Source organism: Aythya fuligula, chromosome 1, assembly GCF_009819795.1.
Source record: "Aythya fuligula isolate bAytFul2 chromosome 1, bAytFul2.pri, whole genome shotgun sequence".
Lineage (NCBI taxonomy): Eukaryota > Metazoa > Chordata > Aves > Anseriformes > Anatidae > Aythya > Aythya fuligula.
In genome coordinates this window covers 43065355-43081604 of record NC_045559.1, presented here as the reverse complement: position 1 = coordinate 43081604, position 16250 = coordinate 43065355, and the positions used below count along the sequence as shown (strand labels likewise).

At 56.3% G+C, this 16250-nt stretch overlaps 2 protein-coding genes across 5 annotated transcripts; both read left to right on the top strand.

Moving 5' to 3' along the window:
• Positions 1-228: 228 nt before the first annotated feature.
• On the top strand, positions 229-6111 carry CENPM (centromere protein M). 4 transcript variants are annotated; one of them, XM_032207688.1, is made up of 7 exons: positions 229-295; positions 617-696; positions 1643-1741; positions 2750-2829; positions 3870-3961; positions 4789-4939; positions 5623-6111. In XM_032207688.1, the coding sequence occupies exons 1-6, from the start codon at positions 239-241 to the stop codon at positions 4912-4914; spliced, it is 534 nt and encodes a 177-aa protein (XP_032063579.1). In that variant the 5' UTR covers positions 229-238; the 3' UTR covers positions 4915-4939; positions 5623-6111. The 4 variants fall into 4 exon arrangements, with proteins under 4 accessions (XP_032063579.1, XP_032063578.1, XP_032063577.1 ...); XM_032207687.1 differs by having other exon boundaries at positions 5618-6111; XM_032207686.1 differs by having other exon boundaries at positions 5594-6111.
• Positions 6112-14056: 7945 nt separating this feature from the next.
• TNFRSF13C (TNF receptor superfamily member 13C) lies at positions 14057-15670 on the top strand. Its single transcript, XM_032186124.1, has 3 exons — positions 14057-14186; positions 14439-14636; positions 15348-15670. Exons 1-3 carry the CDS (start codon positions 14057-14059, stop codon positions 15668-15670), a joined length of 651 nt encoding a protein of 216 aa, XP_032042015.1.
• The last annotated feature ends 580 nt before the right edge of the window (positions 15671-16250 follow it).

Below are 16250 nucleotides of genomic sequence, written 5' to 3'. Positions count from 1 at the left end.
TCTTCGAGTTTGACCCCAAAACATCCCCCAAACACTGCCCGGTCCCCCCCCCCCCCCCCAGGGCCATGCGGGGCGGGGGACGCAGCCCCGTGCCCGCCGCACGTGCGCGCCCGCCCAGGCCACGCCCCCCACCCGAAGCCACGCCCCCAGGACCGAAAGCCACGCCCCACCCCCACCCCGGCGCGTGACGTCACGGCGGGGGCGGAGCCGCGCGGCCTCTTTCGAACGGCGGCGCGGGATGGAGGCGCTGCGGCCCTTCGACAAGCTGCCGGCCGTCAACTCCGCCGCCCTGCTGGTAGGGCTGCCCCGGGCCCTCAGCCCCAACCCCAACCCCGATCCCAATCCCGATCCCGATCCCAATCCCAGCCCCGACCCCAACGCCGCCGACCCCCGGTCCCTGCCCCTCCCCCCCCCCCCCCAACCACCACAGCGCCAACGGTCGCGCTGGCCCCGCCCACCTCCCCCGGCCCCACCCACCTCCTCTGCTCCCCGCCCACCACCTCCTCTGACCACGCCCCCCCCCGGCCGCGATAGGCCGCGTCGCGGCCGTATGCAAATGAAGGCCCCGCCCCCTCCCCCCGGGGCCGGCCCTGAGCGCGCTGCCTGCCGCCCGCAGCTGGTGGGCGCGGACGGGAGCGCGCAGCAGCGGCTGGCGGAGGCCGTCCTGAGGGAGCCCAAGGCGTTCAAGATCAGCATGTGAGTGCTGAAAGCTTTCGCTCTGCCGCAGCTTCTCCTTAACCTTCTACGCGTGTTGGTGTCAGGGCGTATCTTGCTCGTGGCTTCCTGTAGTTTCTGCAGGTTTCTGTCCGCCGGTGCCTTCCTCGCTCACCCCAAACAAAGCGCCTCTGTTCACAGACTGGCAGAGCCAGCTGCAAGACACAGAAAAGGAAGCGTTCGGTGTAGCCTGGCCACTGGGGAAAGCCAGAGTCCTTAAGATTAGTCGCTAGAAGCAATAGCTTCCAAGGAGACCCAAAGCAGCGCATCTCTTTTGGCTTCCAGAGATGAAGTGGGTTGGGAAAAGAACAAAAATCCCCGAATTTCAGTTTTTCCAATCTGTATTTTGGGCGGTCTTCCAAAAACATGTTATTGACAACTTTCTTCCCCGTGGAAAGCCCAGACACACACTACAGCTGCCTTTTTTTCTGCCCCACCCCAGTGGAAGAGACGCCAAACCCCGTAATTCTTCCCACAGCTGCATGGCGGTGGCATTGCTGTGTAGGAGGGCACCTTAACTGGCAGGCACGTGCAGGCGTTGACACACTTTAACTGAAACTGCCTAGCAAGAGACAGAGGTAAAGCACTGGGACTCGCTTTGTTAGAAAGGTCTGGTGACAAGGAAATGCGCTGACAATCATCTGCCTCTGTGGGGAGAGCTTTCTCTGAGTTTTGTTACGCTCTATTAAGCCTCTCATTATAAATATCTGAGATTAGCAAGTCCACGGCTGCCAGCAGCTATGAATAGGCTTAAGAGGTGAGAATCTAACTTAAAGAATCTCTGTGTCTCCTCGGTGCCTAAGAACTTCAAGTTAGCAGGAAGCCAGCTATGCTATATAGTGAACAGCAGTGGCAGTGTGGTTGTGGTTATGCGGATGCTCCTTTGCCAAGCTATTTGTTTAACCTGGCAAATTTCGTTATCTTTCAGCCACCTGGCAGCATCCCTCCCCTTACCCGCAGAGAGGGACCACCTTCGGCCCAGGATAGATCTGATCGTATTTATTATCGACATCAAGAGCAAATACAGGTAAAAGGAGGGCAAAAATTTGAGAGGGGAAGCTGATGTTCCTTCTTGGATTGATGCCTAAATCTACCTTTTTTTTTTTAATTGTGTCAGAATCACAGGGTATTAAACCCAAGACTTGTTGTGGTAGAAGAGCTCGGTGATGCATGTAGTGTTTTTTTTCCTCTAGCAGAGGATTAGGGTTGAACTGCTCTGCCCAGTGATGTGCATCTTGTGCTGCAGCAGAGCAGGCAGAATTTCTTCCTGGACAGGGGGCGATCTGAACTGAGCTTTGGAAAGATGCTGTCTCTACAGCCCCACCATCATTTCTATCTAATTTTAACGTTCTGTGCTATGTTGGCAGCTAAAACATGCTGGGCAGGGCTACCTAATAACCAGCCCGTGCTGTGCCTGTGTTCCCACCCCACTGGCCAAGTGGCAACAGCACTGCACAAGTCCCCAGGCAGAAAATAGAGGCCTGCAGGGACTGATCTCTTCTCACATCTTGTGCTCATCTTTGTAGGAATGATTTTGTGTTCCCAGGCCGCAAGTAAAGACTTGCTTGGGCAGAGAAGTCAGCATTTTCTTACTTACTTAACTTTTGACTGATGATCCTGGACTCTCATTTACCAAAATGACAGGCCCAGCTGCATCCTTACAGCACAGATGGTGCTGCAGAAGTGTGTGGGTTGCCTTTGCTGAAAGAGCCTAAGTAGTACTGAAGTCTCGTTGGATGCTAATGAGTTTGGATGCTTAGTGCCCACAAACCTTGGAGGGCACTTTTCAAACTAAAGTCTTACTGTTGAGTCTCGGGTAGAAAAGATATTTTATGGATTATTAAACAGCTGTGGGTATTTCGGAGGTCTCTGATGCCATGCTTTTAACATAAAGCGTGGTTCTGCCGGCTCTCAGATGGGCAGATGTTAACATCGGTGGGTTTCCAGCTGCGCTTCTGAACGTTATTCCCTTTGTCCTTGTGCTGTGCTGGTTTTACCTCCCTGTCCAACTGGATTGTCTCTGCTTTTCTGACAGCTTGAAGAATGTTGAAGCTTCGCTAGCTCATGTGGATGCCAGCTTCTTCCTGGGCAAAGTATGCTTCCTTGTCACCGGGGGTACGTATGGCATCTGCCCTCTCCCTCCTCTCTGAGCAGCACAGCTCACTATTGCTTTCCTTAGAACAAAGCAGTGGCTAAATTTGAAACAAAACAACAGTGGCCAGTGGCTTTATCAGAGCTTTGTTTAAATTAAATCTGAGCTCATCTGCCTGCTCTTGTTTTCTTAGCTAAAATATGGTTCTATTCTCTCGTGCTCACTTGACCTCTACATTTTGATTTTGCCAATCAGACCTCTCTTGTCTGCCCCTCGCTCCTGAATATGAATTGTGTTATTAATTTTTTTTTCCTGTGCCACTGCAGAAGTCTGCTCTGTCTGCTCTTGCAGATCAGTCTTAATGGGAGTCTCAAGTAGCAGTGAGCAGCATATGATCCTCTGGTAATAAAATGAACCTAAATGGATGAGCTACTAAACTATTAAGTATAGTTTTAATACAAGACTGGTATCCCTGCTGTGTGCTGTCTGGCCCCATTGTGTCTCTAATATTTCTCTCTGCCTCCTGAGTGGAGAGGATGCTTCCTGCATCACCTCCCTGCTTCAGCGCGGGGGAGCTGGAGGGGCCATCCCATCCTGCTCACTGTCAGAACACAGGTGCTGTGCCCCTGGAATTTGGGGGTCAGGAGGCCTAATTTGGGGGCGAGGAAGAACCTTAGTGTTGCCTTGTGCTGTGGCTCTCCTGGTGGAGGGAAGTCCTTGGAGAAACCAACACCCTGCGATACCCCAGGAGGGCTTCTGATTAACGAGTGGAAGGTTCTGCTCCTGCTGACAGTGTGCTGACGGGTCCCGTATCCCAAATGCTAGCATTGCAGCACCCAGTAATGTGGCGATACTACTCCTGCTGTCGGCATTACGAAAGACTTCTGTGCTAATTGCACCGCACATCTTGTACCATTCTGTTTGTACTGCTCACTGGTGCCTTACCTTCTACGATGCTCTCGGAATTAGCTGCGGCTCATTTTGCAGATGCAGAATATCTTGGTGCTTCTCTTCGCTGAATGATGATTATGGGGCTAGTAATGCAGAAAAACTTTTTCCGTAGTTGGCAGGGTGAATAACTGCAGCATAGAGATGAATGCCATCTGGAAACTGAGAGACACCTACTGCAGTCCTGTGCTGTTGTGTGAGCTGGAGGTAAGGTGCCTGTTTGGTGTCGGAAGGGATTTGTAAATTCCACTGCTCTCTGATCTTTAGTAACACCGTTACATTAGCAATAAATACATCTACGTATGCTACTGTCACACGAAAGTAGCATCAGAGACCAGACTCTTTTTACCAGAGCAGGTTCAACAGGTACAGGAGTCTGACTGTCCTTGAAAAGGGTCTTCTAGATTTTCTGCACCTTCCCGTGCCACTTCAAAGCCTCAGAAAACCCGGTCTAAGTTTATGAGAAACTTGTCTCATACGGAAAGCCTTGGTACACTTGTTCCTTGAGGCATTTTCTCTTCCTGGGAGCCCCTGAGCTGTTTGCTCCATGATTTTTATTTTTATTTTTTTACTTTCCTGCACAATTCTTCTGTTAGCTGGGCTTTGTTGCTTCACAGGCTGTTCTGCAGTCTGATATGCTCCTCTTCAGACCAAGCAGGTAACTGGAAAAAGCTGGCAGGAGAGTTTGGCATTGAGCAGAGGCACGTCTTACTTTCCCATTTAAGCATCATTCCATCCTCAGGGACTGCTTCCCTATCAGCAGATAACATTTGTGCCTTTGCCAGTTCCTCTGTTTGCCCCCCCTCCCTTTTCTCAGCAAATCAGGATTAGTGAGTTTGGGCACTTGAAACTTTCTTAGGGTTTTCAGCTGGCAGAATGCAGCTAACATTTGGGGAGTAAATTGATCTCATGGGTGTCCTCTTTATCTAGCAGCTCTGAACCATACTTAGCTCTGGTTACAGTTCTTTATCACAGCTACGCAGTGCTTTTCTTTTTCTGATATTGATTAAATAGCTTCTCCATTTTGTTTGCAGTCGGAAAAGATACAAGCTACCACTGCTCAAAGACTTCTCCGGATGTTACAGATCTGTGCTGGTCACGTACCAGGAGTTTCTGCCCTGACTTTTGGCTCGCTGATGAGGAGCTCTGCTGACGACTAGCTTCTTGTTGTGAGAACTCATACAGGTTCATCACTTTTCTTTACTTGCAGGCATTCAAGCTGCTGCTGTTGTTGGAATCACATTAGGAAGCTTTCTTGCCTGACTTATTACAAACACTCATGCAGAGCTCTTTGTAGTTGCTAGCCTGTCAAAAACGCTTGATTCCTGTTGAGTGGATAAGGTATAGGTGGGGAGGGAGGATGGTTTGGATTGGGATAGTTTGAATTAGGGACCGCTAACTGTTACTACATCTGAATCCCGTTTCATGATGAAGTTTAGATCTCACCCATTTGCCAGTGGCCAGGAGCTACATGTTTTAGTGAGAGAATATCAGAAGAACAGCCCACTGCCCGAAATGCCGTGTGGCATGGTTGAATATCTTAGTTCCAGCAGACCAAAGGTGCTAGAGGTGAGGCAGCATTGCTTCCTTGCAATTGGCATACAGTACCTGGGACTAATGCAAAACCTCAGTGCCAGATTTTGTTTCCCCACCAAGAGAATAAAAGGGTGAGGAAGGCCATCCTGCAGCTTCTAGATAGACTGCAGTTGGCAGCTAATGATCCAGCTGTGTGAGCATCTGCCCAGTGAAGGGCTCAGCATTTCCGTGCCTGGTACATAATTGGGGAGGAAGGGAGTAAAGAAGATAATCTAGCACTTTAGCTTTCTTTTATATCTTTAGAGAAAAAAGACTCTGTCTCTTAAGCCCAGGATAATGTGATTTGGACAGCTGTGGACTCTTCTGCTGCAAGTCAGTCCCTGCAAACCGAGGAGCAGTTCTCCAGAGAGATCTAACCTCCGAGTCAACAAACGAGGAGGGCTGTAACTCAGAGTATAGCAGTACTTTGTGTTACAGCCCTGACAGGCATGCCACTGAAGGAGCAACATGCAGCTTCTAGCAGAAATCAGATCTTCTTCCCAAAGTAAAGAGCTCCAGAGAGCTGCAGGACTGCACTTGTCCCTCCAGCATCCCTAGGGCTGAGGCTGTGCACTCTGGGGCTGGCCAGAAATGAAATACAGCAAACTGGACTATAGCAGCATACTGGAAACACGGTGTTGGCTTGGAAACTGGGCTTATACTGTGTATAGTCCCTTACCTAACAGGTTCCCATCAGCAGTAACTCATGCCTTATTCTTACTGTCAGTCCATAGTGATTTTTTTGATTTCTAAGTTAATAAAATGTATAATATTTAAAAGCTCTTAGTGTGTTTTTTTGTTTAGGTGTGTGGTGTGGGCTCTAAAACCTACGAACATGTTTCTCCAGCTTGTCCTGGCAGTGAAACTGCTCCTTGCTGGCATTTTGCATGTTGTTCAGTTCAGTTTCTTGCTGGGCTGCAGTCACCGTTTTGGCCACGTGGTGGTGGCAAAAGCTTTCCAAATCTGATCCTTCCTGTGAACTGAATTGAACCACCTGCCAGAATATCGTGTTTCTTGAAATACCGGGATGTTGCTTACCCAAAATTGCACGCCAGGTAGAAATGAAGTCGAGAGAATCTGCTGAGCTCCCCTTTGGTATAATTTATTGAATCCCTGCTAGTCTGCTTTAACATCCCTGGGTGCGGAGCTCTGGCTGTGCGTGCTGTTTTGCTTTGCCTGTTTCTGACATCTGCCCGTGAGCAGAAAGCAGCACTGCGGGCTTCATCAGCTGTGAGTGTTGGCAGCCCTTGCGAAGACAGCCCAGCAAGGCACAAAGCCTGTCTCCTTGCTCAGAGGACACGTAGCGTTGCTGGAACAAAGAAGCCAAACCAGTCAGCTGTGCTAGAGTCCAAAAGGGCTGGACTCTGGCTAAATCCCAGCGGAGAAAGAAGTGCAAACACTCGTGGCCACGTAGGAAGGACGGGGCCTCGCCAGGACCTCACCACTGGCACCCAGAGACCGGTTTCTCCGTTGGCTGTGCTGGCTCGGCCTCGCTCTCACTTTGTGTCCCTCCAAATAAACTGAGACCGTGGTTCAGAACAGACTGGTTTCGATTCGCTCTCGACGTGCAGGTGCAGCCTGGGGGAGGGGAGGGAGGCCTGCGGCACGGAACGAGAAATGAACGAGTCTTTCGTGTCCTCTGCAACCGCGGTAGGGCCGGGAAACTTCCGCCACCTAGGCCGTGCTCCGGTTGCCTCTCAGAACTGCTGGCCTCAGCCTCAGGAGTGATTTCTCTGGCTGGGCTTTCTGAACTGGTGAAAATGAAACTTTCTTTGGTTCTCCCGGAACGCAACCCCCGTGCGCTACTGCCTGGCACCTTCCGACGTAGTGGGCTGTGTTCCATCGCGGCGTTAGATACAGAAATTTTCTCCTTCTACCTCTTTCAAATGAGAAAGATGCTGTTTGTGCTGCCTACAGGTGGCTGAATCCTAGCTGGTACAAAATCAAAGCTAGTTCCTTCAGAGCAACATCTCGCTCCACCTTGGGGCAAATATTTTTCTTACTCGTAGGAAAGAGTCTTTAATAGAACTGGCAGGGGAAGCGGAGCGTATCTAAGAATATGACACTGTGTCTCAGGTCCATCATGTTTTACAACCGAAAGTAGTTGGGACACATCTAAAGCTACAGCTACAACTGTGTAAATACCTCTAGGAACTGCCAGCTATTAGTTTAGACAGGACATAACAAAGCAGAGCAGACGAGGCAGCTGAGGATACCTTGCATCTAGATGGGGGAGCCAGCACTAATGTTTGCTAAAGGTCTTGTGAAAGTGGTGTTTGGGCTGTGATCAGACACGTGGAGGGCCTGAGGTTGAATTAAGGCCAGTTGCTTGGGTTCTGTCGTGTTTGAACATCACAAAAGACCTTGTCCAGCTGGCTAAAATCTAAACTACCAGAAATATTTTGGAGTTTTTTTCTCTTCGTCTCTCTGTGCCTCAGTTCCCTATCTGTTTGGAGGTCTACTGAAAGAAATCCCCCTCTCTCTGGCAAGAGCACTCAGCTTTGCTGGTTTGACTACTTCAATTTGTGGATGTTTTTGTTTGTCAGCTGTGCGTCAGCAAAATTAGTGTGAAAGCAGTTTAATTAGTACAGTAGGACTTACAGCAGTAGCACTGAAGTAAGCTTCGGCGAAGCAGTGCTTTTGAGCTGGTGGAGCTGAGTCAAACTAACGGGGGCTCTGCTACAGCAGCGTGACCCACAGGAGCAAGATTTTGTACCCTTGCTGTGCTTGCCAAGCTGCTTATGGAGGTGCTAAGAGATTTCGGCACAAATCAGCGTGGTTAGCATTATCTGGCTGGATTATAGCTCTCTGTTAACCCAGGTTTTCCAAGAGAAGCTTTTCCTGCTGGCATTGCAGCACCAGCAGCTAAATCAGACCAACTTTTAGGTGCAGCGAGACACGTGGTGTGCCCGGTCTGCGCTATCGGGGGGAGAGCCCGTGTGCTGATACGGGGCCTGGACTAAATGATCTCTGTCCTGCAACGGGGATCAGAGATAAGCCCAGCCCTGGCGATTTGCCCGCCCTCCAAGCCTTGAAACTGGTGGTAGAGACCTAGACTCGAGGCCACCCCTAATATTTGCTCTGGCTGAGTGTCCCCGCTCTTCTGTCTCCCTGGGCAGGCCCAGGCCCCCAGCTTTGGGGGAAGGTAAAGGGGGGCTTGGTGGGACCCTCCTGAGCTCGGCCGCGTCTGCCCCTTGCTGCCCGCCCCTGCGGCGCAGAGGCTGACACCAGGCTCCCTTCCTTCTCACGGGGCCTTGCCACACGGCTGAGTTTCGTTGCGAACTGGGGCAAACCCAGCTTCTGGAGCGCTGAAACTCCCCGCGCAGCCAAGCTGTCCTTGAGCTGGCTGGGGGGAGAAATCAAAGCCTCTGGCTCTCTCTCACCGTTAAATATTAATATGGCGCGGAGATGCTAAGCAGGACGGATCCCCTCGGGCCGGCTTGGATGCGATGAGCCAGAGTGGTGGGATGTGGGGCTTAGGGGGCGACGGGACTTGCCCAAAAGCCCCCACAGCTGAGCAGCACGAGCTCGTGGCACGTGGGCTGCAGGAGGAGCCACCACATGCCGCGGTGCTGCGGTCCCCCTCGGGCTCACCGCATCGCGAGGGGCTTGTGTGACACGCCTAGCCCTGCAGGCAGCCCTGGAAGGAGCTGTGGATGTCCCCCTGCCCCGCCGTGTCCTTGGCAGGGGGAAGTCAGTGGTGTGTGAAAGAGCCCGTGCTTTACATACGTGCGCCTCCCCGCCGCCGGCCCAGGTGCAGCTGCGGGCTCAGGCACGAGAGCCCCGGGGGCTCTGCACGTCACAGGAAGGAGCACTGAGGTGGGGTGAGGACGAAAACAAAGCGAGGAGCCGCCTCCCCTTGGGAAACGGGGCCCTGCTGTGGTGCGGGGGCTGCTGTGTCCTCTGTCCTCCGCATCCTCCCGCTGTCACCTCCGTGCTGTGCCCGGGGAGCTGAAGCACCGTGCTCGAGGGCGGGCGGTTTGGGCGCAGCAGCCAGGCAGAGGCATTGTGGTGAGCGCTGGCAGTGCCTAAAAAGCCCAGATTGTTGAACACAGCGCAGAGGCTCCCCCCAGTTTTTGGCATTTTGGTGTATTTCCCTTTCCCTTCCACGCCCTCAGCTCACAGCTCTCCCCACCCTTGGTGCTGGCCGCTTGCCCCGATGTCACAGCAGTGTTGGCATCGCCCCAGCACGGACGTATGTGGTTGTTTTCCCCTGCCCCGTTCCCTCTCCTAACTCGCGCAGAGCTGACAGATGTGGAGCCTGTGCTGCGCTCCGCTGGGCTCCGGCTGGAGCTACCTGTGGCTCTTGCTGCAGCCAAGAACCTCTCTCCGCAGCCGTGTGCCCACGTTGCCTCATTAATCCTCGCCCTCCCCATGACTTGAGGCCTCTTGCTGCTATGCTGAGCAGCGGATCAAAGGCTTCAGAGCTGTGGAAGCTCTGGGAGCAGCGTGGTGTTTCCTATGAGCATACCCACAGCCTTCGCCTCGCTTCGCAGAGAGCATTCGTACTGCCTGGTGCCCTGCCTCAGTCTCTGCCACCCCCCGGTTCCCGTGCTGTAGCCTGACGTGCCCGTCCTGAGCAGCTCTCCCTCCTGTTTCCTGCTCCCGGGGAAACGCAGCGGAGCTGCTTGTGTGCAGCTGTTGCATAACGCTGACCTACTTTGAGGACGGGTTGGGGGCTGCGTGGCGCTCGTCCTGCTCGGGGTAACCCCTCTGGGGTGTCACGTCCCCTGCTCCGGGCCCCGCGTGAGGCTGGCGCTTTCCCCGGCCCCGCTGCACGTGGGCTCTCACCTGCGCCCGGCTGCTCCCCGCGCCGTTTGGCTCAGCTCAGCCACGGCATGGGACTGATGCAGAGTGATGGTGGCCTATAAATTATGGAGTCGGTACGGTCGCCATCTGCTCGGCGCTGAAAGCGGAGCGTGATTGAGACCTTCCCCCCTTCCCAAAGCTCGGCTCGATTGCCGGGCTGAGCGTGCGGCTCTCCTCTGAGTGCTCCTGATCTAATCAGGTGAGGAGGGAGGCTCGTAAGCAGGCTGCGGTGCTCCCGCGCCCAAAGTGGGAGCCGGAGCACTGGCCAGCATCGTAGCGCCGGGAGGATGTGAGTAAAAAGTGAATCTGATTTCATGCTAATTAGGTTCTAAACAGAGTGAACGCTGATTGCGGTGGTCATATCAAAGAATCAAAATAGCAATGCAAAGAGCAAAGGAAACCCCAGAGTGATTCATATGAGAAGGGGAAATAAAGAGAGCCATGGGGGAAGAAGGAGTTTGAGGGGGACTAAATTGCTCTGCTTACCCAAAAGCAGAGGGGATTTGAATCAGATTATCCTCATTAGATGTCTCTTTAAAGCATCATCAAGCGAAATGAATGGTCCGGGGGAGAGCTTGCAGGCATGGTGTCTGCGATTATCACCAGGGATTTACAGTCCTGGTTATCTAGCTCAGAGACAAGATGATTAGAGGGCTAAAAAGCTGTATCTATCCTCATCCTCTGCATTTTGGGGGGGGGGCGATGCTGGATGGCTGCATGGTTCCTATAAGCCTGCACCCTGTGGCAACTGATCCCTGTGTTGCCGGGGGTGCTGGCTCGGGGGAGCACAAGATAGGAGTGCAGATCCACGAAAGGCAGCCGTGCTGCTGTCTGCAGAGCGAGGAGAGGGGATGCTGCCAGCCGGAGCCTCGCGGCCGGCCGTGCGGCGGCGACGAGCTCGCTGCTGCAGGGCCCATTTCGGCAGGGCGGCCGCTCTCTTCCCTGCCTCACATCCCGGGCTCCTGCCCGAACACGTGCGGCTCGCTCCTCCTGCCACACAGCAGCCCGTGGCAGTGCTGCGGGGCTGAACCCGGCTTGAGCTCGGCACCCGACCGGCCCGGAACCGTTTGACGGGGCAGCAGCCAAAAGCAAAAATGCTGGCGGGGCTGTGGGAGGCCGTCCTTGCACCTACCCAAAGGTAAATGTCCACGTGTGGCAGGACCCTGATGCACCCTGCCAGCAAATCAGTTCCCTGGGCAAACATTTTTTCTGCTGGTTTGGAATCATTCGTGAGGGCACACTTATTTCCCAGGGTGATCTGCTAGTCAAATGTGTTCACCGAACTCTTCCCGTGCATGAGCTCGCAGCTCCGCAAGTAGCTGGCCACAAGTAAGTGCTATGCAAAATTCAATCTGGGCTGCTTAGCTCAGCTTTGGCCTCCAGACCAGCTCCGTGCCCCTCGCTGCTGGGGCAGACGTGTCTGTGCCCTGGGTGGGTCTGGCTCTGGGCCCCCTCCCTGGCTCTGCAGAGCTGCTGCGGGGTCGGCTCCAGCCCAAACCTCCCCACAGCTCAGTTTCCATTGCTGAGGGCTGCCTGGTGCATCGTGCTAGAGGTTCGTCCCGAAGTACACGGGTCTGCCAGATAAACACCTTGCAGCCTCTGCGATCAACACGCCTTTGTGTTTCCGGCACACACGAGCACAAGGTGAACTTTCGGTGGATATTTTCTGATGCAGCCAGTGCTGCTCGCACGTGTGAGTCACTTCACCCACCGTGAGGCTGGAGGAACTGCTCACGTGGGACCCGTTCCCCACGTGTGGGACAAGGGCCTGCCTTCGCTCCCCGGGCTGTGCGTGCTGCCCGTGCTGCTTATGGGCTTTCCATGGGGCTGGCGGGACAATCCCGGCCGTGGGCAGCCCCCCTCCTGCGTGTCTGGGGCAGGTGGCGGCAGGGATTGAGCATTCTCTGGCTCCAGGATTGAGGCATAACTCCTAAATCGCTCTTTTGATGTTTTTTTGCTGTTTTATTTGTTTAATAAAACCACTTGGTTAGCTAGGCTCCCAAGCTCCTGGGGCTCTCGTTTGCAGAGAAGATAAGAAAAGCGCATTTCCTTATCCAGTGAGTCATTTTTCCTGCTCTTTAATTATGCATTTGTGCTAGTACCAAGCGTATTCAGCCTTTAGATGTGAGCACTCCATAACACTAACCAGCCGCTGAGCCTCAACTTTGCCTGCTCCAAGAGCGATGCTGCTACGGGGGGCAGAGAGGCGGGGAGGCAGCGGGGGCCGGTGCGGGGAGCCCTGGGTGCGCTGGTCACACGTGAGCGCTGCCGGGAAAGTCAGCGGTGATTTTCTCCATGAGTAAGCCCTGCTATGTGTGAGTTCAAACATCATCTCCCTGGCCCGGGTGGGAGCAGACGGGGTGGGAAGGGAGCAGCAAGGAGCTGCGGAGAGCTCCCCGCACCACCAAGCCGCCTCTCAGGTGCTGGCCCTAAATGCCCACAGGTCCCCCAGGCACCAGCGGGGAATCAGCTGTATGCTCTGCACACCCTCAGCCCCCTGGAAACCAGAAGGGCACAGCCGGATTTTACCACTTCACAGGAAAAATACCTCACAGGAGGCACAAGCCCTGGTGGTTCATGCGGCGAGACAGCAAAGCAGCACCTGTGGGTGCCTGCAGCAGCGGCGAGGCAGAGGGTGCCAAGTTCACCGCTGTGCCTGGCACTTGCGGCCTCGAAGCAAGAGAGAGGGAAGTGCTCGGCGTGCTCGGGGAGTTTTCATTTGAGTAAGGCCGGGGTGGAAGAACTGAGTCACCGCGGCTGGGGCCGCGCTCCTCGGAGGAGAACGGAGCGGCGAGGAGCGGGGCGGCACGGCCGTGCACGCACACGTGCGCGCGTGCAAGGGCGAGCGAGGCAGTGGCCGGGCCCGGCAGTGGCGTAAGGGGAAGTGAAATCGCTGTGCTGGTGGGCAGCGACTGGTTTTGGTCACGACTTTCACTCGCCCAGACGAGATGCCCCGAGCACCGTGGCTGTGCTGGGAGGAGCCCGAAGGCTGCAGCGAGGCGAGGGGCTCGCCGGGGCAGGCGGCTGTAAAGTGGCCACAGGGGTCCCTTTCCTTCCTGTGGGGTGAAGGAGAAGGGGACGAGGTGCTTGTTTAGTAAGGATGGAGCAGAGCCACCTGCAGAGCTGAAATCAATCGCTTATCTGCTTCAGACCTCAGCCGCCAGGATTTGGCATACATGTGGTGGCAGGAAATCTCTCCTGCTCAAGATTAGGAACACCCAAGGCCCTTCACAGTGTGTTTAATCCTCTCCAAGAGTATGGGGCAAGACCTGCCTGGTGGGACTGGCTTTGTCCATGCCCTGGGGAATCATTGAGACCAGGACCAGCTCTGAACCCCTGAGGAACGGGACGTGGAGCCAAGGGGCTTGGAGGCTCCGTGCCAAGGGTCTAGCACAGGACGCAGAGAGCGAGTTCGGCCTTTTTGTGTCAGTCCTGGAGCAAACCACACCACCCGAGCCTGATTTCTGCCTCACACCCGCGTGGACACAGGGCCCACCACACACAGGCTTCACCGAAGGGAGACCAGCAAATACCCTGATGCCGGAGGCCGGGGCAGATTTCGGAGAGGCACAGCCCACCCCGTTGAGGGGCTTCTCTCCAGCAGGCGAGGGAGGTGAGGGCTGAGGGCTGCAGGGGCTGGGGCAGCGTAGGGCTGGGACGGGGAGGTACACCAGAGGCCATGGGGATTTCGGTGATGTTTTTTGGAGGAGAGGGCTTCTTGGAGGGTGTGTTGCACGGGTGGCCAGGGGTAGGGCTTCGGTGTGCACCCTCCTCCTCCCCAGCGAAGATCCGCCCCGGGGGAAGCGCAGCGAGCGGAGCCCCAAGGGAGCCGAGGCGGCTCGACAGACTGCATCTCCCGCTGCCACCCGCCCCGGGGCTCGGCGATTTCACACTCGGGCGGCCGCTCTGCGCTGCGCCATGCGGGAGCGCTCGGCCATGTCCTCCTCGGGAAAAGCAGACGCCGTCGCCTCCTGCCTCCCCCCGCAGTGCTTTGACCCCCTGACCAGGTTCTGCGTGAGGTGCTCCGACCTCTTCAAGGACAACGCAAGTAAGGGCGGCCGGGGCCGGGCGCTGGCGGGCGAAGGGGCTGGAGGGCGCCCCAGGGTTGGGCTGGAGGGAACCTTATCCCGCGGGTGGTGGTGGTGGTGATGGGGTTGGAGGTGGATGGCGATGAAGGTCCTGCTCCTTCTCTCTCCACCACCAAATCCAGAGGCCAGGAGGCCTGGTGGGTAACGCCACCGCCCTCTGCCCCTCGCCCCAGCTCTCCCCCTCCTGACCCCGCCGGCGTTTCGCACCACAGCAGAGCCCGTCCACGTGGCGCCCACCTCGGCCCTGCCGCCCACCCTGTCCTCCGTGGACCTGCCCAGCACCCTCCTGATCTTCGGGGTCCCCGCGCTGGTGGTGCTCCTCCTGGTTCTGGCCGCCCTCTGCGGCCTCTTGGGCTGCAAGGCGAGCAAGCAGAGGAGGAAGAGGAGGAAGACGGAGCAGGAGGCCAAAGGTAGGAAACCTCGTGCTCACCCTGGCCCAGTCCCCAGCTCCCCAGGGCAGGTCCCTCAGTGTCACCTCAGATGACACCGTCCCACTCATGTCCCACTTCGTCAGTGAGGTGCAGCAGACTCTGGTCCACTGCCCTGAGGCCAGAGGGCAATGCACGAAGGGCTCCACGCATGGCAGGAGCCGTGCGAATGGTGTCCCACACTGAGCACCCCACTCGGAGCTCCCAGCACCCTCCTACACGTGCCACCCCAAAGAGGTGACGGTGTTGGAGCCAGCCCCCATCAGCAGGACCCCCGGGCTCTGGGCATCTCGCAGGGGCGTCCCCAAAGGCACCGGGGATGGGGCGAGGGACGAGGGACGAGGCCGTGCCTCTCCCCACAGGGCATCTCCAGGGGGCGAGGCCATGGTGCCCACCGGGGACAGCCGGGAGCAGTGTCAGAAATGACAGGGGAGGGAGAAATCCAGCATGGGGCGGCGCGGGGCCGCGTGCTGCTGTAAACAAGTCTATTTTTAAGAGGGAAGCGGCCGGGCCGGTTGCTCACCAGCACGGGCTCACGGGAGACGCGAGGTGCAAGTGCGCAGCTGCGCTTCCCCTATTGCACTCGGAGGGGGAAAAGCACTACGAAGCGACATTTAAGGGGAAACGGGGGGGAGATCTGTGTCCTGGGACTTGCTCCACAGCCCCTCACCCTTTCTCTTGCCCTTCTCTCAGAAAGCCTGGGTGAAACCGGCCCCCTGCCCAGCCCCGCTTACCCGGACCCCGCTGCTCCACTGGGGGAGGCCGACCCGGCTCGGGGCCCCTGCCCGCACCTCAACGGCGGCCTGAAGGCAGCGGGGCCGCCCGGGAGGGACAGTGCGAAGCGGCGGCCGTGCTGCCAGGGCGATGGCGAGCGCGACGTGGTGCTGCTGGCCGCCCCCTGGCCCCGCCACGAGGAGCACGGCCACGGCTTCCCGCTGCCGGCCACCGAGCTGGGCGCCACCGCCTTGGTCACCACCAAAACCACCCAGGACTGCGTGGGCAAGGAGAGACTGTGATGGACTGGAGACAGGGCCGGGGCTCTCCGGCTGCCCCCTGCAGCCAGCCAGAGCCCTTCCCTGGGTGAGCAAGGCCTGGCGTGGACCTGAGCTGCACCAGAACTGGGCTTTGCCATTTGTCACTTTTGCCACTTTGCCATTTTTGTGGATTGCGTGCCTGAAATCGCCGGAGGAAGCTGAAGGAGCCACGCCTGGAAGAGGCAGGGATGTGGCCGGTGAGGAGGGAGCATCGCGGGGGCTGCTCTGCCTCTGCCAGGCTGCCACAGTGTGGGTGTGGGTGAACTGGGGAGCCCGGATGGGTCTGCTGCTGGAGGGGGGGACTTGTAGGGACATGGGGCTGGGCAACCAGAAAGGGGGGGAGCAGGGGTACATTAAGACGAAACCCATTGCCGTTATCTCGATTTTTTGCTCCTGACCTCAATAAAACGAGTCATGGGGCCAAACGGAGCAAAGCTCATCCAGCATTTTCTCCATGCACAGTCCTGCCTCCCCATCTCCTGCTCGCCGTGACACCCAGGTCCCCGCTCCCTCGGGGTGCTCCCGTGGGCGACAGGCACCCGTGGGCGCTGGTGGGACCCCC